Source organism: Perna viridis, chromosome 5, assembly GCF_037379345.1.
Source record: "Perna viridis isolate PV_CMFRI_1.1 ecotype Kerala chromosome 5, ASM3737934v1, whole genome shotgun sequence".
NCBI lineage: Eukaryota > Metazoa > Mollusca > Bivalvia > Mytilida > Mytilidae > Perna > Perna viridis.
This window is the reverse complement of record NC_142449.1, coordinates 14,403,374-14,427,574: the sequence shown is the minus strand read 5'-3', so window position 1 is coordinate 14,427,574 and position 24,201 is coordinate 14,403,374. Positions and strand designations below refer to the sequence as shown.

The 24,201-nt window shown below is 31.6% G+C and overlaps 2 protein-coding genes and 1 pseudogene across 2 annotated transcripts; 2 read left to right on the top strand and 1 right to left on the bottom strand.

Annotated features, from left to right (window-relative positions):
- Positions 1-1,747: 1,747 nt before the first annotated feature.
- LOC148616158 (uncharacterized) lies at positions 1,748-4,663 on the bottom strand. Its single transcript, XM_088581576.1, has 3 exons — positions 4,082-4,663; positions 3,477-3,665; positions 1,748-2,913 (listed from the first exon to the last, which is right to left on the bottom strand). Exons 1-3 carry the CDS (start codon positions 4,371-4,373, stop codon positions 2,687-2,689), a joined length of 708 nt encoding a protein of 235 aa, XP_088437702.1. The 5' UTR covers positions 4,374-4,663; the 3' UTR covers positions 1,748-2,686.
- Positions 4,664-15,182: 10,519 nt separating this feature from the next.
- On the top strand, positions 15,183-17,490 carry LOC148616157 (uncharacterized). Its single transcript, XM_088582895.1, has one exon. It carries the CDS (start codon positions 15,842-15,844, stop codon positions 16,730-16,732), a length of 891 nt encoding a protein of 296 aa, XP_088439021.1. The 5' UTR covers positions 15,183-15,841; the 3' UTR covers positions 16,733-17,490.
- Positions 17,491-19,521: 2,031 nt separating this feature from the next.
- On the top strand, positions 19,522-23,578 carry LOC148616156 (uncharacterized; annotated as a pseudogene).
- Positions 23,579-24,201: the final 623 nt, after the last annotated feature.

The window sequence follows — 24,201 nt, the reverse complement described above, 5'->3', positions numbered from 1 at the left end:
GATATACTCTGCTTTGCAGCCGAACACTTGTTTTTCATGAGACCATTATTTAATCTCTGCATCACTGGATTTGTTCAAAAAATTTTTTAATAAATGATAGAAAAATGAGGTTTTTTTGGCAGAGTTATCTAGCATTGAAATGGTCATTTTGCAGTTTATTTAAAGAAAAATATATGTGATATGGAAAATGTAGTTTTTTTCTTGATTCTGATTGTGCAAATAGTCAAATTAAACTTTCAAAACCATGGGTTAATAATAACATGTTTCAACCTCTGCCTGATTCTTACTGAGACTGACACTTAACGGTTACAGAACCAAATCTTTTTCCTTAAAACTCGAACAACTTACTAGGCAGATGGCCATTTGATCAAAGGTAGTTTTTTTTAAAGTAATTACAATAATGTAAATGAATCAGGATCTAGAAACATGACACTACTTAGAAATTGTAGACCACTTAAAGTGATCACTCGTGTCGAGAACGTTTTTGATCTAAGCACTTAGGTCTACGGAATTCGTTTTTAACAGTTGCCGTATTAACATTCTAATCGTCCTATATTAACTTATCAATATTCCTTGAATCTTAATATAGTAAAACAGTATACATTAAGTACATTAAAAAAATTGATGGAAGAAGTCCTAAGTTTTCATAATTGTATTTTTAGATCAAAAATTATTCTTGCACACGTCCTTTACTTATTATGTTGTATCGAAGCTTTTTTTGTTTGGTTCACGTACTTTAAACTATCTAACACACTTCCTGACAAGGTATAAACATGCATAGATCAGCATGAAAATAAACCGTATCATTGCGAAATTGCTGCAATTAACCTTTAATTTTCCTTATATGAATGACATTTCTGTACACTTTTAGAAAAATGCTTATTGAAATAAAACGTTAATGCATCAGATACTTAATAATAATTCCATTCAAAAGTACAAGTGCATAGTAAATCAAGATGAAGGAAATTCCGTCTTGAAGGAATTGGTGACAAAAATGTGCGTTATGTACAAATGGTGCAAGATGAATATAAAATAATGAAACTAACTATTTGAACAGAAGTAAAAAAAGTTATGGTTTGACAGACATAAAGGTAGAGATCTTGATAGAACTTATTACACTTAAGAAAAGAAGTAGATAGATTAGTAGGAAAAACAAAATCTACCAAATAACATAGAAGCGCACGACAGATACACATTTTTCTCTTGGGTGTCACTTTCATTATCATAAATTTTACTTCTGCGACACGTGCAGTTAAACCAAAATTATAATTGTACGTAGGATGTAGTCTGAGACCAATGACAATCAACAACAAATATTATACTCAACAAAAATTGTTATACTTTTCACGACAATAAAAACCAACATCTACTTTATCCGAAAAAATGCTGAATAATATACCATAATCAATCTGATCATATTAACAAAGGTAGCAAGTACCAAATAAGCTGGGAAGGCACAGCACATTGTAGACCGTTAACTAGCAAAAATTCTTCAGCGTAAAATATTATTCTCGGTTATGCGACTAGCTCTCTTTGGAAGCACGACATTGTTCTGTCCACGGATATCCTAGGGTACATTTTTTCATGCTTTGGTTTACAATAAAACGAATGTATGAATATAAGAAATAACATTCATTGTAGTATACATGTCTGTTGTCTTCGCAAGCTCATGCAATATATATATATACTTCTTCGAACAATATTCATAAATTACACTTTATGTCTTTGAAATGAGTGCTGTTATTAATTTTGTTAGCTTAATGAACATGCAGAGCAAATTCGAAAGTATTATCCAAACAGATGAAAGAAATTAAGCTTGCGTTCACATTGGGTTTTGAATTCACATTTCGCTAACACGTCAACAGTGTCGGATTAGGCTTCCCAATTATGCAGGTTTTTTTTGCAGTTCATGATCAAGGGTAAGTTGCCTCAAGTTTTGTTATGCAGGCACGTCCTACTCAAAAGCATGAAACAGCTCGTAGTTTAATTTCTAAATTATTTCAGTCAATAACAAAATAAATGATCCTGAATCAACAAGTATCAAGTTTGGGATTATTTGTTCGCAGCACCAAAAACAGATTCAGATAGAATCAGATAGATTCAGATTGTTAGTGGCCTTTCCGCTTCTTAAGAGTAAACAAGCATTAATACAGTAATTATTTCAAACGCGGATTGTCGGTCAATTGACGTAAATGACGTAAAGTTTACACTTATTTTTGACTATAAACAATGTTTTTTTGATAGTTTATGTTATAAAATAATAAAACAAATACCCATTTAACATACTTTGATATTCTACACAAGTGTGTTGTCCATGACAATTTTCTTAAAATGTTTTTCAACCTTCCTTAATAGTGCACGTTAAACAGATGAGATTTGGTTATTTGAAATATAATGTTTTCGTTAACTGTATAACAAACTATTATATATATTTCAAAACCCAGTTTTAACTTAAAAGATTTCTAAAAAAAAAAAAAAAAAAAGACACAATGATTGCTAAAGTAAGAATATTTTTTGTTTGTTTTTATGTTTTGTATACAAGCCAACATATCAAATCATATATTTAAAAACAAAAATCATATAGATACATTTTTTTTTTAATTTTGGTTTGCCATACATATGTTCCAAAGAGTAACCTCTCATCAGCAGGTCAGCTTAAATACAGAGTGCTGTTTGGTTTTTAACTTTACACGATTTCACATAAAAAGATGCAGTTCTTAGTGGCTCTATAACTATTCTGCTCTGTCCATTCATCGTTTAAGAAAATCTGAGCATTCCATTGACCTGGTTTAGGGGCTGGTGGGTCTTGCCTCCAATTGTTATAAACTAAAGGTGTACCATCATCGTATGTCCAGACATTTCCGGGGTTGAATGAGTGACCTTGAATTGCCACGCGATCTGCAGTTCTTCCCTCTGTAAATCAAATATCAGAAGAGTTTCTATAAGGCATTGGCGAAAATGTTATAAATAAAAAGAAGTAAACAAGTTTTGTCATTGTTCTACTATCATGAAATAGAGCTGCTTGATTAAATTGAATTAAAGTTTTGTGCAACTTGTCCTTTTAAACCGCTTAAAATCTAAATCAAATTACGGGCTGTTATTATTACATGACAGTCGGTTTTTTTTACGTTTATTTCTCTCGGTAACATTGTACGAAATAAGCACGTGAAAGCTTATGAACAAACTTAAGTTTTACAAAAGGGTTTAAACGCTTTTTTAAATTTAAAAACAAACTGCAAGTATAAAAGATGTATAATCTTTAACAACGAGGTATAAAAGATTTATATTTTTGTTTTTGTTTTTGTTTTTTTTTTTTGTGATTTTACTTACGGAGTATCAAGGATGTATAATTTTGTTGTTTTTATGTTTTTACTTACGGAGTATATAGAATATATATTTTTGTTGTTTTTTTTCTATAAATTTTTGGTTTTACCTACTGGGTATAAAGGACGTATTATTTTTATGTGTTTACTTACGGAGTATAAAGGATGTATAATTTTGTTTATCCTCAGAGTCAATCTTAAGTAAGGCGCCTCCATATGATGCGCATTTTGGTTTTATAAAGCTGTCGAAATCAATTACAGTTAATGGGTTAAAATTGTAACACAGGTTTAAATATCTGTAGAGCAGAAAACCATTTGGTACATGATGACATCGACTTTGAACTGCAAATTATAAATAGAAAATAAAATAAATGTATACTAATATATTTTTATTGTCCGATTTATATTTTTTTCAATAAGAAGACTCAAATGAAAATCATGATACTTATTTTAGACATAGGAGATATCTTCAATATAAAATATAGGTATTCTAATGGTTCAGACGATCAGTTCGCCAAGTTCATTACTGGCTTAAAGAATTCTTAATTTGGCCCAAACTGTTACAACAATGTCTGTCAAATTTACTCTAGAATTGAAGTAACTGTCGTTACAACATTGATTATTTAATTTACTCTCAATTTAAAGTGACTGCCATTATACCAATGATTATGAACTTACCGTGTCGTTTCAACAATTAAAACTTACTGTGGACTTAACTGTCATACAATGATATTAAACTATTGAAATATTAAACTTACCGTCTTCAAACAGGTACATTCTCCACCCTGATTCCATGTCCTCTGGTTGTTTGTATTGAAATGTTTTTGAATGTAAGACGCAAATTTGTTTTTCGACACTGTAAAAGAATGTTAAACATTTAGAATTTTTCGAGCAATCAAAGTAACACTCCAAAAACGTAGATAATTTAGCGATTCCAACATTATCTTTATACTGAATTTTGTTAATCCCTAATTTAGTTGCCTTGAATATTCGTTTTCGTCCCCAACATACTGTTTGCAACGAGATTATGAAGAAAAAAATCAGATTCATGCTAACGCTGTCGAAATCAGAACTCGAAAACGCTATCAAAGGATTTTAAATGCTCCGTCTTTCTCACATTTGCATAACTTTTAAACCTATGGATTATATCGACTTGCAATCATTACACTAAAAACTAATTGATAGGTTTTGCATATTCTTTCTTTCTTTGTAACAACATGTCGTGAAAAGTTAACGATCATTATCATGGAATTGTTTCATGAAGTGATGTTTGGTACGTAGATGTTTAAACTCATACAGGTTGGTCCAAATCATAATTAAACCTGAAAAGGTGACTTCCGTTTTAATCAGGTTCCTTCCAAAACAAGAGGAAAAACCATACAAAACATTTTAACACGATTTTTCTCAAACTTAGCTGATGTTAATAAATGTAATTGCAAGTTTTGCTATACTTCCATGGGAAAATTCGTGATATTGTAAAACCTTTTCCTTTCGTTGTTGCAGACGAACATTCAAACAAATGGAATCAAATTTACAAGCCCAATGTTGTGCTCATTTCACAATATCTTGCATTTTGATAAACAAAATGCATTCAGATTGGTTTTTTATACGAACGTTAATCTAATGTAATTGGTCAGGGGATTCATTCACTGATTCAGATTTTTTCGGTTGACAAATGTACTCAAGTAATCAAAGCAATGAACTTTAAAATCTATCCTCATTCTCGGAAACCCTGGGCTGTCTTCGTGGTATGTTACTTCAAACCCTCTCAGACAGTTGGCATATTATATTTCTTTTTCTAAAACAGTGTATGGGACATATTGATTTGCTCCGAATACTTTTTAATTAAGATTTTCTTTTTTAATGAGAAATCAAGAGAACGAAGATTCTAGTGGAAATCAAAAGAATGTAATCCAGGGACAAAGACAAGGCAGGGAAAACAGACTTGCACAACAAAGAAAATAAAATAACCAAAATAATACATACAAAGAAACCAAAGTAATTGAGCACTAAAAACTGGGAACATGTACCAGGTGCACCGGTAGGGTAAACCTCATGGTTCATTAGTCATTAGTTCTCATGGTTCAGATGGATACATCGTAACGTTCCACGAATGAATTCATGATGACGACCATAAAACCTCTGTAATGTTGACTTTAATCTTGTAGCAACATAACCCTGTTCCAGGAGCCTAATTGTACGAAGTCCAGCGAGACACAAAAAGTCTATGTAGTTACAATAAGCTCTGGTATAACGTATGAGTTGTGATATGAAAACTCCATTCGCAGGTACTGAAGGGATGTTGTCACAAACAGAAAAGTTAACAATACGAAATGAAAAGTCTTCGCGTTTGTCGTATAGTTTGGTCAACAGTTTTAAGAAATACACAATTCTTATTATGAAGTATATAGATTTTCAAATATTTTTGCATATTCCTTTAGTGAAAAAAATAATTTACAATACAAAATGAATTAATTTAATTTTTCTGTATCCAATCGGCAAGATATATTTGTTATGTTACCAAAGATGTTCAAGATAAATTAAATTCTGCAACACGATCCGACTTAACAATTAGACATCGGAACGGTTATGGGTTTTGAGAGTAAGGACAACAGAAGTTTTTTAAATGACCCAAGGGTGATTAAGTAGCCGTTGACGGAGGACCCATGGGTTTCTGAGGATTACAAATTATATTGTGTCATTATATACAAAAAATGCCGATGAACTGTGACATGTCTTAACTCTTTTCTGAGCGACATTGAGTTACTAGTTTTACACTGAAACACATTTCTTTGAATCCTTCTTAACGCTAACATCTTAAAGAGTACCACTCATTCAATAAAGCGCAAGAAATATCTGATTAAGCATCGGATACATTTATGTAAATTGTTCGTAGAAATATAGATTGTTCCAAACGCGTAAAATGTGAAAAATAAATTTGCATGGTTCTCATGGTACATCTCTTTCAAGTTATTTTACACTGATAAACAGCAATACCTTATCACATCAAAATGAAAACCAACTCAGAATATTTTCTTCTGAATCGATTAACATGACTATACAATATCTATATAACGTACAAGTACGAGTAATTCATGTTGTTATTAACACAATAACAATTGAGTGATTAGTGCAATGTTCCAAATTCAGTAAGTTAACGCAGCAATTATCAGGTCGGTGAATTAGGAATGTAAATAAGTGCTCATTATCTACGTCTCTGGCTGCAATTATAAAATCAGGCTGAAATATTCCATTACTGGAGCGCGATTAATCTTATATTGTATGTTGTCAACTTCTTTTCCGATGATCAAAGAAGCTAATGCACAGTAAACATTGGTACCGAATAACATTGTATGTTATTACTTTAATTCTTGTTTTTGTTTAGTCTTACTGGTATTATCAACATCAGTACAAAGAAACTTTTTCAAGCATATTTAAACAACTACTGAATCTTGCTATGAGAGGAATGAAAACTTCCCAAGTTTAGAAAAGAAAATACCGTTCTCAGACTACTGCATTTAAAGGTCTCTTCCAAAATCTTTTTTTTTTTTCATTACTAATACAATCTAGATTTGTTTTAATCAATTACAGAAAGTATCAACTTTGAAACAGGTAAACATACAAGAACTCAAAAATGATACCCTCTGTCATTAAATGGCACTATAACAATAAAGTTGAAAACGATAGCACTTTATGTATATCCGTTACACCCTTCATTTCGTGCATTATAAAGCTGGGACATCGTTGCTTTGAGTTTATAATTCGACCGTCTTTGTGGAAATAAACCACTAACATCCCTGAAAATCTTTGGTAACACAGTGTTAGCCAATCATTTGCAAGATATGAGTGACGCCGACCGTCAGCTGACTGTTCCAATACTTGGTTTTATTTTCGTTTTCGTGCTAACATATATACTCAATACTGTTAGCACTCATATGTGATATTTGTAATACGTGACGGGCAGAGGGGATTCTTAACGCCCTTGGATATCATTTGGGGTCTCTCACGGACCATTGTAAATCATTGAAGCGTTTACACAGTTTCCGAACATAGTCATACCAGTGAATGTGGGTCATGGTGTATTCGGGGAAATAAGTTGTCATGTGACAAAGTCTATTCATTAAAGTAATTAAATGCATTATCACGTGATTTAAGGTCGATCCGTGACCTAATGTTCCAATTTGTACTCTGTACGCAATATATTGTACAGCCTACAGCATTTGCTGAATCTTTGATCCTGCAAAATACTTTTTGGGATAAAATCAACACCTCCAAGTGCATGAAAGACAGAAAGGTGGGTTAACTTAATGGTGGACGCCAGTCAATTGATGAGAAATCTCGAAAACAGAAAAAATAACGTTCTGTTTCCGATCCCCATTCTAAACTTTTTTTGTCGGGTCTGTAGGTAGGGATTTATTTAAAATTTTCAAAATGGAATAAGTCATAGCGACACCAAACTTAAAATACAATGAACCAAATATACAAAAACTAATAGACTTAGTCCACGGCCTAATCCCTTTTGGGATTCGGCGCTTGAGATATACCAACACCGTCAAAACAAAAAAATATTTAATTAAAGTTTCGAATCCCAAAAGGGATTATCCACGACTAAAAGCACACTCATGGCATGTATGTTTATAACCGAAACTAAATATAAGCAACCAATATTTCTCTTTGTTTTCCATCTAGGATAGAAAAAAATCCTAGCTTTATGTTCTACTTGTCTTGTAATTTTGGATGTTTTCTGTTGAGTACATGACTGTAGGTGGGAAAACTTTACAGTTTTGCAGTTTTATTCTATTTTGATATAGAACTGTTTAAGTATGACTAATGTAAAACAACGACTTCATATATGTAAAACAATTGCGGTCGTATATTGGTATGGTGCTGACAGCGACGTCCGTCTCGTCGTCGTCCATATTCACTAGATTTTCGTGTAAATACATGTAAGTCTGTGTCATGCTACCCTACTTCCCAAATTTTGCTGCTTACCCAAAACATTTTTATGACTATTTTAGCCCAAACACCTTGAAAGTCTTGATTGATTTCCTATAAACTCATAAAGAAATGTTCTTAGAAAAATAAAATAATTTTTACCAATTTGTTTACTATTTTTTGCTGGAAGCTTGAAACAGGACTATTGTTTTGACATACCTAAGTGTAGCATACCGGTATAAGAAAAAAACTAACAATCTCTTATTTTATACACATGTGATTTAGTTTTGTCTCTAAATTGTGAAAAAAACAATATAATCTATTATTCCCTTTATTGGTATCAAAGATTTCAGTTTCGCAAAGCAGATATCTCTTCAACTATCAATTAATGAAAAAGTCAAGTACGAATATAACGAAACGTAACAAATGCATCAGTCTATTACCTAAATATAAAATAGTAAATACTTTCTCAGATCAACAAAATGTCTTCAACAAGTGTGAACACACCGTTAAGTAAGTTTCGAAAGGTCCTGATAATGAAAGTAATAGAATCCAGAGAAAACAGAATGATGACAATTCTTCGAAACAATACTAAAAGTTATACAACACAAAGACACATTAATAACCAAACATCTCCTAATTGTTGACATTTGTAGTAGAACATTTTCTAGAAGATGAAGTAAAACGTGATGAGAACTTTTTGTGAAGTTTTGGTATCCGGTTAAACGTTTGGTCGTCTTGTGATTGGTCTTAGTACACAGCAAAGCAGCTGAAATATTATGTTCTTTAGTTACCCAACTCACTGTAGAATTTCTGAATTCAAAAAAAAAAAACTCGAGAGTTCTTTTATCTTTTTTTATTGTAGAAACTGATGGATGAGTGTTGAATGATATAGAGTTCTTTTTATGATGTTCAATTCAGATAAATACGATGTCTATGAATTTATTGATGAAATTGCCTCTCCTAATCCATTGTTTCTAATAATCATTTAACGAATCTTTGAAGTGCGACACTCTTTACAATCAATTTAGTAGGAAGTTAATATTTGGGTCTTTTAAAAAAGTAATGTTTTCGATCATTAACGTTATGCAGGTTTTCGGTAATATTATGACCACAGGGCAATTTCAAATTTGTGACTGAGTCAATCCCTATGATGAACGGAAATGGAGTGAATAAACCTGTCTTGTCAAAAACATCTAAGTTTCTGAATGACTAAAACAAGTGTAAAAATTGCCATTCTTTTGCACCACCTAACCAACAGAAAAAATGTTGATACCCAGATTCTATTGCAGATTAGAATGTCAATCGAAATCGTCTAAAAGGACGTTACTTGAAACCCTAACTTTATACAGGTAGTCTCATGTTAATATAAATTTGTATCGAGAATTGATGTATTGAAGTTTTGTTTCATGTTTATTCACCAACACCAACATTGGTAAACAATAGAATAGATACCATTGAACAGCTAAATAGTCATATAAATGAAAACAATCTTATATGACATAAAGTTCAAATATTATACATAGTGTAGTATGCATATCATACATTGACATTGTCATTGCTTGATAGAGCAATGATATTCGTGATATCTAAAAATACTTAATATCATCATTTATATCTTTAGAAAGTTAAAATCCATATCATAAATAACTAATGTTTCTCTACAAGATACCAATAAACATATTAGACAAGATTGACAGGTTATGTGTTATGATGCATAATTATATACCGGTGGTCATTCAAATATTAAATGTCGATTCTAATCGACTGCCTTACAAAGTAAAAAGATATAGATATACTTTAATCTAGCCTTTATAATTAGTTACATGCTTTACTTATATTTAAATTAGCCTTCTATATTTGTGAGTCATTAGGCAGAAAATAAAATTTCAATAATTGTATTTGACTTAAAATTATGACATCATTCACCGAATACTTTTATACATTTTTATGGATTCTATTTATATAAAAATAGATAATACACTAGGTAAACTTGCATTCATTATTAGAACATTACCTCCGTGTATTTATTGGAAGCTTAAAATATGTAATGCGGGCCACAGACTAGTCCACAAAAACATACAAAAACCCAATTATTGATAGATCTTTCATGAAATTATACACGCAAGAACAGAACACTTAACGAGAAAATTCACAAACTTTTGAATACACAAGAAAACGAAAAGTAATATGGTATAGATATTTTGTACTTTTGTTTTGGACCAGGTTTCATAACTAATCTCAAAGTGCAATTTTCTAAAATTAAGAAAAAAATAACGCAAATTCCACCAATCATATTGCTTGAAATTGAAGATTTGATGATCTTTTCGGATATGAGGAATTTCTCGATTCATTTCATTCTGATGAACAGCAATACCTTATCAAATCAATATGAAAAACCAACTCAGAATATCTTTTCTCCTAAATCAATTAACATGACTATACAATGTCTATATAACGTACAAGTACGAGTAATTTCTGTCGTTATTAACACAATAACAGTTGCATGATTAGTGCAATGTTCCAAATTTAGTAAGCTTACACAGCAATTGTCAGGTCAGTGGATCAGTAATGTAAACAAGTACTCATTATCTACGTTTCAGGCTGCATTAATAAAATTAGGCTAAAATATTCCATTATTGGAGCCCGATTAATCTTATATTGTATATTGTCAACTTCTCCTCTGATGATCAAAGAAGCTAATGTAGAGTAAACATTGGTACCGAATAATATTGTATTTCTGTCTTTCTTTTTTTCTTTTTTTTTTTTTTTTGTGTAGTCTTACGGTATTATCAATATCAGTACAAAGCATTTTTTCGAGCATATCTACTACTGAATCTTGCTATGAGAGGAACGAAAATTTTCCAAGTCTAGAAAAGAAAGTGCCGTTCTTCACAAAAAGATATAGGCCGCTTTTAAAGATTTCTTTTTTTTTTATTTTCAAAATGAATCCAATCCAGATTTTTTTAAATTAATAGCAGAAAGTATCAAACTTGAGACACATAAACATAACAGAATTCAAATCTGACATTTTCTGCTATGAATTCAAATAAATCTTCAATGTATTCATTTAAAACAAATCAAAAGTAGCCCTTGGCTTTATTTGAGGAGTATACATGATTGACGACACTTTTAAGTTCAACGAAGGGGCCACGATAAATACCATACGCATTATTTAAGTTCACTCTAATTATGCTTATCTGTTTTCACTTAAAGTTTAGTTGGCATTTTCAAGTAGTTTAAATGTGGTCAAAGGGACATAATAAGAGTTCGATAAACAGTAAGCTTAGACGAACAAATAAATACATGTACGTCTGTGTCATGCTACTTTTAAGTCTAGATTGATTCCCCATAAATTCATTAAAAAGGTTTTTGAAAAAAAATTGAAACTAATTTGAGATGATTTTATGCCTTCTTATCATTAGTTGTAACATTAGTCACTTGATTTCATTAAAAAAAAACAGTTTCGTACTCCATATTATATCAATGTTATTTAGTTTTGTCTCTAAGTATTGGAAAACAAAATACATCAGTACATTAACTGGTAAAGAGGGCATTATTACATCATGGTATTGACTGGTAAAACTTTTTACTGCAGATTAATAAATACCGCGTGAAAAGTTTCATCCAATTGAAATGACTGATTTTTCACTGATATAAAATAACATCAATTCAAAATAGTAGATACTGTCAGAGATTTCGAAAAGGTATTTAACAAGTGTAAAGACACACCTTAATATTTGTTTGAAAAACACCGACAACATAAGTTAAACGAAATAAATCAACCTGTGTTGTCGAAAATGTCTTAGCTTCTGAATGGCTGGTACAAGGAAAAGAAATGATTTGCCTTTTTTCATTTCCAGACAAATACATGTTGACAATCAGACGTTAACTGCAGAAAAGAATGTTAATCGAACTCGTCTGAAAGGACTTTACTCTCATCACTAACTGCCCTAACATGTAGTCTCACGTTAATACAGGTTGTTATCGGGTACTGAAGTATTGACATCGTTTTCTTTCATACCATATTTATTTATCAGGCACAACATTTGTAAACAAAAGAAAAGAAATCATTGACCAGTTTGAATAGTCAATAAATGAAATATAAAATACGACATTAAGTTCAAACCATATTTATAGTCTAGTATGCATATCATTCATTGATATCTTCATAAACTCATACGTTATGCCAGAGCTTGCCGAAACTACGCAGACTTTTTGTATCGCACTAGAACTCTAACAAATAGGCTTCTGGAACAGGGTTATGTTGCTACAAGATTGAAGTCATCACTACAGAAGTTCTATGGTCGTCATCATGAACTCGTGAATCGTTATGGTGTATCCATCTGCACCATGAAAACTGATTTATTCAACGGATCATAGTTTTCCTTTTCTCGTTTGTCTACCCCGGACTTGACTTTTTATGAGCAACTCGGCGGGTGTTTCTAGAAAAGCAGAGGACGCTTACCCTACCGGTGCACCTGGTCCATGCTCCCAGTTTTTAGAGGAGTCCGAGTTGCTCATTTGCTTTTGTTACTTTGTATGTATGATTTTACTTACTGTATGTTCTTTGTTGTGTATGTCTGTTTTTCATGTCTAGTCTTTGTCCCTGGATTATATTCTTTCGATTACCGCTATAACCTTGGTTCCCCTTGATTACTCTTTCAATACTTATCAGAGCACTGATATTCGGAATATCTATAAATACTAAATCAATATCAACATTCATGTTTTTAGGAAGTTCGTCTCTCTATTATGAATAACTTGTGTTTCTGTTTAAGATATCGAAAAACATTTTAGATATGTTATATCATGCTATAATATATATATATATATATTCAAGAACAAAACATTGATTCTGAAGCAGAATCACGCTATGGACACATATAAGCAAATGATATTGAATCTGACTTCAAAAGAGAACGGGAGTGTTTTATCAAAAGATAGAAATGAATTAAACGTGGAAAACAATTACGAAAAGTCACATTATAGTAGTACGACGTATTGATGTATAGCATATACATGTAGTGCTGTACCAGTTTTAGACCAGGGCCTAACAATGAATTATTTTTTTCTCGTTAATTCCATCTGGAGAAATTGTTTGTAATTTTTTCATTCAAAAACTTTCCCGACACACTCTTTTACTTTTTGACCAGTTGTTATTATGATCTAAGATCGTTACAATGTTGTGGAGATCCTCCTGAGTGTGTCCGGTAGATCTAAGATGGCGACTTAGAGGGAGGTCTGGTTTACACTTGTAGTCACCGCAATGACCATTTATGCGTCTGTTGAAAAGTTGTTCTGTTTTGCAAATGTACTGCATACCACATCGACACTGGAGAAGGTATATATATATATTCTTGTGTGATCTTTCAAACATTATATGTCGATACAACTGGACTTTCTTACAAAGCGAAAGGATACGGTTATTCTTTAATCTAGCTATTATTATTAGGCAATATTTCATATTTCAGATAACCTTCTATATTTTTGTGTTGCAGACAAATAAAAAATGGCTCAATAATCTTATTTCATATAAGATTATGACATCATTCATGCATTTTAAAGGTTTCTATTTATATCAAAAAGATAGTAAAAAGGTTAAATGTACATATATTGCCTCAATGTATTTATTTGTAAAATACAATATTCAATCTTTATCAAAGGTTACACCAATAAATATTTAAAAAAAAGAACAGCAATAGACGTAAACCTCATTTAAAACAATACTCACGTACATTTAACATAAAAAAAACCAATTCACATAGGAGCAGATCTAGACCCCAGGACAAATCAAAGAATAAATGTAATATGGTATATAGTTCGGTTCTTTTGTTCTGGACCTACTTTCACGAAAATGTGACTTTCTCAAATCATTTATCGACACTAATTTCCACCAATCATGTTGTTGCTTGACGTTGAAAATTAAACTTTAGGACTTTTAAGAATTTCTCATTTTCGGATCTTTCATGAATGCAAAGCCTGACATAAAATGATTTAACGTATATAAGTCCATCGTAGGCATTGACATTTAATAAAAAGAAGGCAAATTACGGTTATACATCAGAATATTTCTAATTGAATGTGCAATACTTTTGTGAAGGCCTTACCATACACGACTAAGTCATTGATAGGGCAGGTTCATTTTATAAAACACTGCCTGACCCAAATTAACAAATGAATTTAAAGTCCTTGGTTTGTCAACTTTCCATAGACAGAAGGAACAAAAATCGGGGAAACAGGCATTGGTCTTGTCTATTTTCACTTATTGCTTACTGGATATCTCTATTCACAATAGATAAATCAATATTTAAATTAAAAGCAAGAAGACCATATTTAGAATGAGAATCATAATAATCATAATCCAAAGTCCATGATTATACTCCGAAAGCAGACAGAACATCATTAATAATTCAAATTCACTGAAACAAAACACACACAAAAAAAAAACAAATAATGAGGAACCCAGACTTCAGTGATAAGTTGGCGTGCTGAAGGACCTTTAATATTATACGTTTTAAAGTTGCTGGACTGGTTTTAAGAAAAAGTTCGTATTTTTTTTCAAGTCGTTTATTAATGCAAATTTCATGCAGATTACTTGAAATGGACGATTTGAGGAAAAATTACGCCGTAATTGTAAATGTATGTGTAAGAAAAGAACAAAAAATATTACGAAAGTATTATCTGCTGGACAGAATTTGTATACTTTTTATAAACAGAAGGGATGTAAAACGATTTCTAAATATAATGTAAGGTGTTTCCAGATTTCTCTTATGAAAATTCCCATGCTGTAATCCTATGCACCATCTTTGTATTTTATTTCATAATTTTCTATGTTTAGCTCTGGGATTTTCAGTGTTCAGTATAAAAACAGATGTTGCAACATAAATGCGCATTTGCTCTAAAGGATTTAAAATAGAGTAGGTAGGTAATATTTTGGTAGAATATTTTAATAGGCTTTGCCTGTTGTATATACCAACTCTATTTGAAAGAATTCGTAATCAAAAGAGTTGGTATAGTCGGCGAGCAAACAATTCTTAAAGCTATTGTTTTACGACAGGACAGCAAAAATTCGCATTTAAATTAATTTAAGCATATTTGATAATATGTTTTTCCTTTTATAAAAATCAATTTTTGTCCAAACATCAGAGCATTATTGAAGACACGACTAAGCGGTAAAGGAATTACACCAACGTTAATTAAATTACTTACCTCTGGAACACTTGTAACAAGGTGAATATCTCTTACATTCTAGTTTCATATTCGGTCGCAATTCCAAAATTTTTTTTGTTTTTTTTTCTGGGGAGGGACGACCTTTAAAATTTAACTTGTGTTACGTATTTATAATAAAAAGAAATCATTATATTCCTGTTTGTTTTTATGTTTCTTGTTGATTTTGTAATTTTTGTGTTTGTGTTGTAAAGTATAACGGAGGACAATATTAAATGTTTAAACGTATATCTATTTTAATATTACATGTGATATTGAGATAACAAAGTAATATCAATAAGATCTTATGAGAGTACCTGTTTTAAAAACTATATTTTTTTTACAATATTTATTCCAGTTAACACAAACCAATTATGGGACGAGACACAGATCGTCTTAGGATTATCAGCATGAACGCCTCGGGTAGGAAGGGGAGATTGTATCAGGACTATCGGAAGTCGTTCTTGGAGGATGTCATCGGCAATGATGAACCAGATATTTTGTTTCTACCCGGTGATCATCCAAACATGAAATCATCAGTCATGGCGGAGTACGATCAGGTCAATGTACTTCACAACAACGACACAATTTTACTTTACGATACCAAGAGAATTCAGCTTCATTCTCCGAAGTGGTACGAAGCAATACCATCTTTGGTCGTTCCAGGAATAGACAAAGAAAAACTGATGTACCCTTTGGTTGATGTTAAAGCCCCATTACCAACGCAAAATGTCGTTAAACAGTTTTACTGTATTAGCTGGCACTGGGAACTGACTCAGACAACAAGCCAAGAACGATATCAATTCGCATTCCGCTATGTTTGGCTTGCACAGTATCTTGCATGGATATATGGATTTGAAGTTCTTATAGGGGGCGATTTCAATTTACCAGTTGACAAAATTGAAGAAATACTAAATGAACATAATAACCTCGTTCAGAAATCGATAGATGAGGTTAAGCCATTTTTCCAAGAAATGGGATATTTAGATGACATGACTGACTACGTTCATCAATCTCAGCGGCGGTTGAGACAGCTTAAACTTCACAAATGTAAATCCGTAGAAGGCATTCAGCACGACACCGACTACTTTGTATCGTCGAAGGAAATGCAGCTTTGCAACACGGAAATGATGGAAAACTCCAATTTGCGAAGTAGATGTGCGGCAATATCCATGCCTAAACCTGTGGTACAAACATATTGCCCAGCACCAACTAAAACTGAGATGTGCATTCCATCGAGGCCTCCCAGACACAACGGTGGCTAATGTCTTAATCGAAAATTCTGTAAAATAATTAGCTTTTTGTGAATTAATTTGCTTTCTTTTAATTATTATTTTTTACTTTCCCAACTGCTGTATTTAGTTGCTTCATTGTAATTATCATTGTCAAAAAAATACGATAAAATGAAGTTTTAAAATAAAATAAAAAAAAATACATATGCTTTTTATATTTTGTAAATCAATAACAATGTAGTTATCAATAATTTTTGAAAGCTCATTTTACATTTTATTTTTAGTTTATTGACATGTAGAAATATTTTATGATTTATGACTACGCAATGTTTAAAACTTAAAAAAAATTACATTTGTTATTATGAAACACAATTGTTTTACTTCATATACTTGATTGTTTAACTTGATGTAATGTTTTATTGTATATCAAAAACATCTACATAACGTTGCTTTATAATTAACAATTTTACCATCAAAACTACTTTTATTATTAATAGCTTAAATGCAAATTACAGACGTTCTTATTAATTCAGTGAACTTTCAATATTGTAAACAGCATGAAATGTAAAAGGGAAGAGAGTTATTAACTTCTTAGGTTTGCAAATTTTAGAAATCCATTTCTTTATGTAACTTTATGTGTAAGTAAATACCTAAGTTGCTATATCTTGCTGCTCACTTTTATGACATTTTAATCAATCTTTAAACCACATCTTATGAGATTTTATATAAAAATAATGTAGATTTGTAGACAATGAAATATGATTTAAATAAAAACTACTTATCATGAAAAAGTGCAGATTTTTCTTCTTCAATTCACCAAGGTTGGTAAAATAGTCAGAATAAAAAAAAATCCGATATCAAAACTCAAAGAAATACTTAAAAAAGTTGACCATATCCCCGCCAGCTCTCCCCAAATTTCCATTGATCGTTAAATGTTCAATCACAATGGACGTCAGGTTTTATCTCAGATAAAGCACTGTGGTGCGTTTTAAGAAGGTAGACCTAGGGTAAGGGGCATAACTCCTAAAAATCATTGGAACGTTTGTATCAATCTTATCTAATCATCTAATTAATTTCGATTCATTTTATTCTGCTTCAAATGAAAGCTTGAGAGGCTTTGGTGAAACTGAATATGATACAAACATCACTGATTTTATGAGCTATGTCCCTTACCCTAGGTCTACCTCCTTAAGTACTTATTTCTTTGAATTAATGGACCAAATCACTGAAACAATAATTTTAACTAGACAGTTTTTCATTCATATGTTGAATTTATATAAAAGTGTCTGGGTCAAACATTGTTTTTTTTATGCAGGAATTATAAAGTCAACTTATTGAAAGAAGGCGTCTTAGTCAATGGGCATCGATATTGAATATGCACGTCTTAAGACTAAATATAACCATAAAAGTAGCCACAATAAAGGTTAACATCGAAATTTGTACGATAAAAAAAAATGAAAAACTAAACGAAAATCGTATGAATGATTAAATTGTCCGTTCATTTACATTTGTTTTAATTGTACAATCGATAAACAAAATGGTATGAAAGCAAGAAAGTCGTTCAAAAGTGATGGATTTCATTCCTCTGCTTGTAATGAAATACATATTGTTTGCAGTCATATTGGTTAATGATCTAAATAAGACGGTATCTCTTATAATTTCCAAACTTTGCAATGTCTGTATGATTGGTGTGTTTGTATTTACACACATTCGTAAGCATTAAAGTAGTCAATTCAATTCAAACCATTCCATCATTCTGACTCATTCAAAGAACAACACTAATTTAAGAGTGTGTCACCAGTAACAATAATCTACTTAAAATTACACCTATTAATTGTTCCATTCAGTCACTGCATGTAAAAGCCAACACCCCATTCTTCTTTCTGTCCACATGACCTTTTCAGAGTAATCGGGTATTTCTCTTTGGATACTGCTTCCAAAATCATTACTGATGAAATCTGATTGGCTGATCAGAAAAGTCATCTGAACAGAAAAAATGGACTGTTGTTCGATTCTACATGCAGTGACTAAATAGAAAAATTAACATGTCTAATTCTAATTAGATTGCAGAAGTCATTCTTTTCACCTCGCAACAACAGTGAAAATGGCTTTTGTCTCTAATTCAACCAGTTTGCATAATCAAAGTTCTTTAATTCGTAAAGAAAAATATAATAATCAGCAAATGATAACCATAAAAGACGTGTAAAATTTTATCTACAGAAATCATGATTTGCATTGGTAAATTTAGGAAACCAATTATCTTGGATAAAAATGTTTTATTCATATATATACATAACATGCATTATATTGTATTTACACGTTGTTTCATTCATAAAGTGTCATAATTTGCCAGACAACTCGCAACCCAAATACATTTTTTATGTCTTTCAATGTGATTTCCGTCATATAAATGATTTACTATCTAAATAATCCTGACTTCAGTGATAACTTACATTTCATTTACCCAAAATGTACTAGAGACAACAGATACACCCTCGTCTGCTCTATACCTAAACGTTAACCGATACATAGATGACAAATGATATGATGATATGGCTTTTCAATTGTAACCTTCCCTTTTCTAATGGCAATATACCGTCATCTCCAGCCTATTGACTGTGCATTTCATAGTTAATCTTTTGCAGTCCTGCATTGGGCTTAAATCCGGTACCACCATTGATGATTGGTTTAATTATGAATTTGAAGGTTTTAAATTATTAATCAATTTACTATAAAGAGGAACCGAATCAAAAACGTAACATTTCCATTGGCAATGAAAGTGCCCAATATGCTAGGCCAATATGGATTTGACCCAGTCCAATATGACGTATTGGACGGGTAAAAGTAGTATTGGACCGCTAAATCTCATATTGGCGCGCTTTTGTATATTGTATTGGCAGTTTTGATCATATTTGGGCTAATATTCGAACGTTAGTCAATAATACTTTTTATTATAATTATATTCATTGATCTAAAATATTATTGCGGAAACAGTGAAAATAATTTTACTTAAAAATTGTATAGGGAAGTTATTGGAGGGGCTAAATATTTCGTTTTCACAGACAAAATGATTTTTTCGTTATGCTAGAAAAAAAATAATTCCTGGATGACGGGCTTCATGTTTATTTTTAACATGGATAGGCACTATATGAGTCAAGATTTTACACCTCTCTAAAGCTCTGTAAAAAAAAGACAAATATAGTGCCTACCCATGTTAAAATAAGAATAAAGCCATCCAGGAAATATTTCTTTTATGTTGATCACCACTGTTTTCTGTATTTGGCAATGTCTTGGGATTGTGATATTTCAGAATTGTTTTGATGCACCGATATTGTGCAATCTCATTTTACACAAGAAAGCCGAGAGAAACTTCACACTATTTAACGTGTGTGGAGTAGTTTGTAAAGCATACATGGTTATAATATTCGCATGTAACATGTTCATTCGCTCCTTTATAGGTATATAATTGAATTAAAAAAGTATTAAATACAAGTGTTAAGTCTAGTATGTTACTAACCCATTGTTACGAAATTATTTGTCATTTAGTACAATTTTATTTTTGCCGCGGTAATCGAAGTAGAACTTATGAGAAAGACCAGTATATAAATAGAAAAATATGTTGAAGTGACTTTTTGACAATTTAACTGGCAACATCCCAATAAAGTCTTAGGCGACCTATATTTAAAGTTATATAATTCCCCGATACTAAAATTACATATATGGTTTTTATTTATCAACATATGTTACAATTCGATAAAAAAAATTCACCTTATCGATAAAAGCAGTAAATACCTAAATAAATGGTCAGCATTATTTTTATTTGTTCGGGTTTTTTTCTTTTTTTTTTTCTTTTTTTTTTTAATTTTTCATTTTTGCAAACACTCACGAATCTTTCTAATTAAGTAGATGTCTTTATAAAAATCAGACAGGAGGTGATTCATGCATATCAAAAACCCAATCAATCACGAATCGTTCTGATTAATATGTTATGATAGGTTAAATGGCTAAATCATTAAAATGAGTTGTATTTGCTTTTTGGGATAGATTTGGAATATAATGTAATATGTAATAATTGACATTGAAAAAAAAACGAAGTCAAGGGTGGTAATCTGGAAAATATGTATTAAATTACATACTCTTTTTGTTACTTAAAGGTTTTCATTATTACAGCTATTCGCTGTATAGTGAGCTGCTTTTTTTGCTGTAAAAGAGTAATTAAGGGAAACAAGGTGCACCAGTAGGGTAAGCGTCCACTGCTTTTCTAGAAACACCCGCCGAGTTGCTCATAAAAAGTCAAGTCCGGATAGTCGAAAGAGGAAAGGAAAACTATGACACGTTGAACAAATCAGTTTTCATGGCGCAGATGGATACAGCGTTACAATCCACGAGATCATGATTACGACCATAAAACTTTTGTAAAGATTACTTAAATCTTGTAGCAACATAACCCTTTCCAGAAGCCTACTTGTTAGAAGTCTAACGCGATACAAAAAGTCTGCGTAGTTTCAGCAAGCCTTGGCATAACGTATGAGTTGTGATATGAACACTCCATACGCAGGAGCTGAAGGGATGTTGCCACAGATGATAGGAATGTTGACTGAAAAAATATATAATTTGGAAAACTTATCCAGGAATTTTCATAAATTCGAGAATTTTCTCCGAATTTTTTTTCTTTATCTTATGTTCTATGTTTAGCGAGGGGAGTTTCAACTGATGACGTACATTATCCATATTTAGGTATATATATATAGAAGGGTCTGCAAAAGTCCCAACGATGTAAGAACTGTCAAATTTTCCACGCAAATTTTGGGTCTTTCCCTCCGCTTTGACATGTATGGCAACACCGCGTGCTCAAAGTCCAGTGCCCCTAGACCACTCGGCTAGCTAGGCTATAAAATATAGCTTTCAAATGTTGGTCTTGACTATTTTTAATCAACAATGAATTAACCCTTACATATTTCTTACTCTTTATAGAATCAAATACTATCCAGACAACACAAAGCAAATGTATTCTTAGAAAACAAGAATTCATATTAGTTCCGAAGAGAAATATAATCAGGACTAGTTTAATACTCTGAACACGTAATTGAAACAAGGGTAAGAAGTTATTTTTAAATTATTTTTATTTTCGTAATCCTTTTTTTTTCAAAAGCCACATTTCGAAAAATCAAAAGCGAAAGCAAAACTTCAATTCTTATTTGCTTATAATTTTTGATAAATTTTCACAATAGGCATTTACATAAATATTTACTTATTGGTCAGCTATTTCATCAAGACTTGCTGTGATTACTCTAAACATTAAGAACAAAACAATCTACACTTCATGAGAAGAAGCCAGGACACATAATATTCACATATTGTTTTAATTTAATTTGCGATAGTTAATGTGAGATACTTATCAACTATTATCATAAAAATTGAATTATTTTTGTAAATACATTTATATTTATATTGTAGAGCTTTTAAAATTGAGGACGGGATACGGATAGGCTGAAAATCATCAGCATGAATGCTTCTGGTCGAAGAGGGAGACAATACCAAGATTATCGCAGGTCGGTTCTGGAGGATGTCATTGGCGATGCCAAACCGGACATGTTTCTTTTTCAAATCTTCAGTTGAAGAAAGTTATCGTAAGGCTAACGTTCTACACCAGGACGACAATAGTACTTCTATACGATTCTAAGAGAATATAGATTGATAACAAACTACCGTCATTAAATCTTACTGGAATAGACACTGAAAAGCTAATGTATAATGTAGTTGGCATCAAAGCTCCATATCCTACTCAGCATGTCGTGAAGCAGTTCTATTGCATCAGCTGGCATTGGGAACTGACACAAACCACTAGTAATGAACTGTACAAGTTAGCTTAGCGTTACATTTTAATTGTTCAGTATCTAGCAATGACTTCTGAATTTCAAGTTATGGTTGGGGGAGATTTTAATTTGCCAATTTACCAAATTGAAGAATTAATATCAAAGCATAACAAACTCGTTGAGAAATCGATTGACGACGTCAAAGCAGACTTCAGAGATTTAGGGTTTTTAGATGACATGACCGAATATGTTCATCGTCCTCGAAGTCGAAGATTGCTAAGGCTTCACAAATGTAAATCAGTAGAAGGCACCAAGCAGGACACATACTATTTTGTTTCATCAAAGGAGATGCAGCTCTACAATACAGAGACGATTGATTCCTCCAAATCGCTAAGTAGCCGTGCGCAATTTGCAGTCGGTTGTGCTAAACCTGTAGTGGAAACGTGTTGTCCTGCTCCAACTGAGACGGAAATGTGCACCCAAGCAAGGCCTCCCAGGCATAGCGGTGAATAAATGTTGCATGTACATTTAAATCAAGTAATCAAGTAATACGCAATTCAATGATGTTTTTAATTGGAAAAATTCTTGTAAAAAATGTCGCATATACTTGAAAAGTAATGTCTGCAAGTAGAACGGTGGTAACTATAAATGCTTCGAAATGTTCGTTGCAAAATGGTGATTTTTGTGACACTGTAATTTATCATAGCTAATGACATCTAATATAGAAAATGAAATTATTTTTTTCACTGGAAGTAATAAGTGGAAAAACAAAAGTATAACACAGATAAAAACATGATATATAATAATAACTGATCAATAAATACCCTGTATGTGTAACATCAACTATGTAAAGATAACCTGAAGTTTGGAGAATGATTCTAAATATTTATTTGCAAAATCAGCATTTCTTTTTTTATGATTAAAGATTTTATGACTTCATGCCTGTAGAAAAAGATAATGTGGCACACCATATAGTTCATGGGGTGTAAACTGAATTTATGTTAACATATTATGATATAAAAATGTTAATATTTGCAAAGCAAAATAAAAAAGCTGGCTCTGATTTTTGCATTTTGCTTTTTTCAAGAAATAAATGATCTAGAAGTTTTAAAGTGTGTTTTGTGTCTGTATCCTATACATATGACTGTTACAAACCATTTATATAGATTGTTATCCCTCTGATTGTTTCTATACATGTGAACTGCCAAAATAGTTTTTTTTCTAAATTATTCTATAAATAAAGAACATGTTAGCAGAGGGTCTGGATGAGGGCAGCTCTAAAACCTGAGCACATTTTGCAAGAAAAGCAAGATTTTTTTCATTCATTAAGTTTATTACAACTGTATTAAATTGTAAATGTATTGTACAGAACACTCTCAGAGGAATAACATCACAGTCAGCTTTTTTTTTCTGTAAAACAAGGAGGCCTTTATTAAAACAATTAACTGTAAATCGATTATCTAGGTACAATTATTTTTCCATGAAATTAAAAAGGATATCATAACTTGCACATAATAAATAATTAAGATTAAAAATTGCATCAAAATACACAACTAGCACCGATTAAAAAGGAAGTGGGAGTTTGGACCAGTGTTTGATAACTAGATGCAGTATTTCTATTAACGAAGTTTAATATTTGATAACTGCCTAATAAGGAAGTAAAAGTTGCAAACGTATTAATTGCTT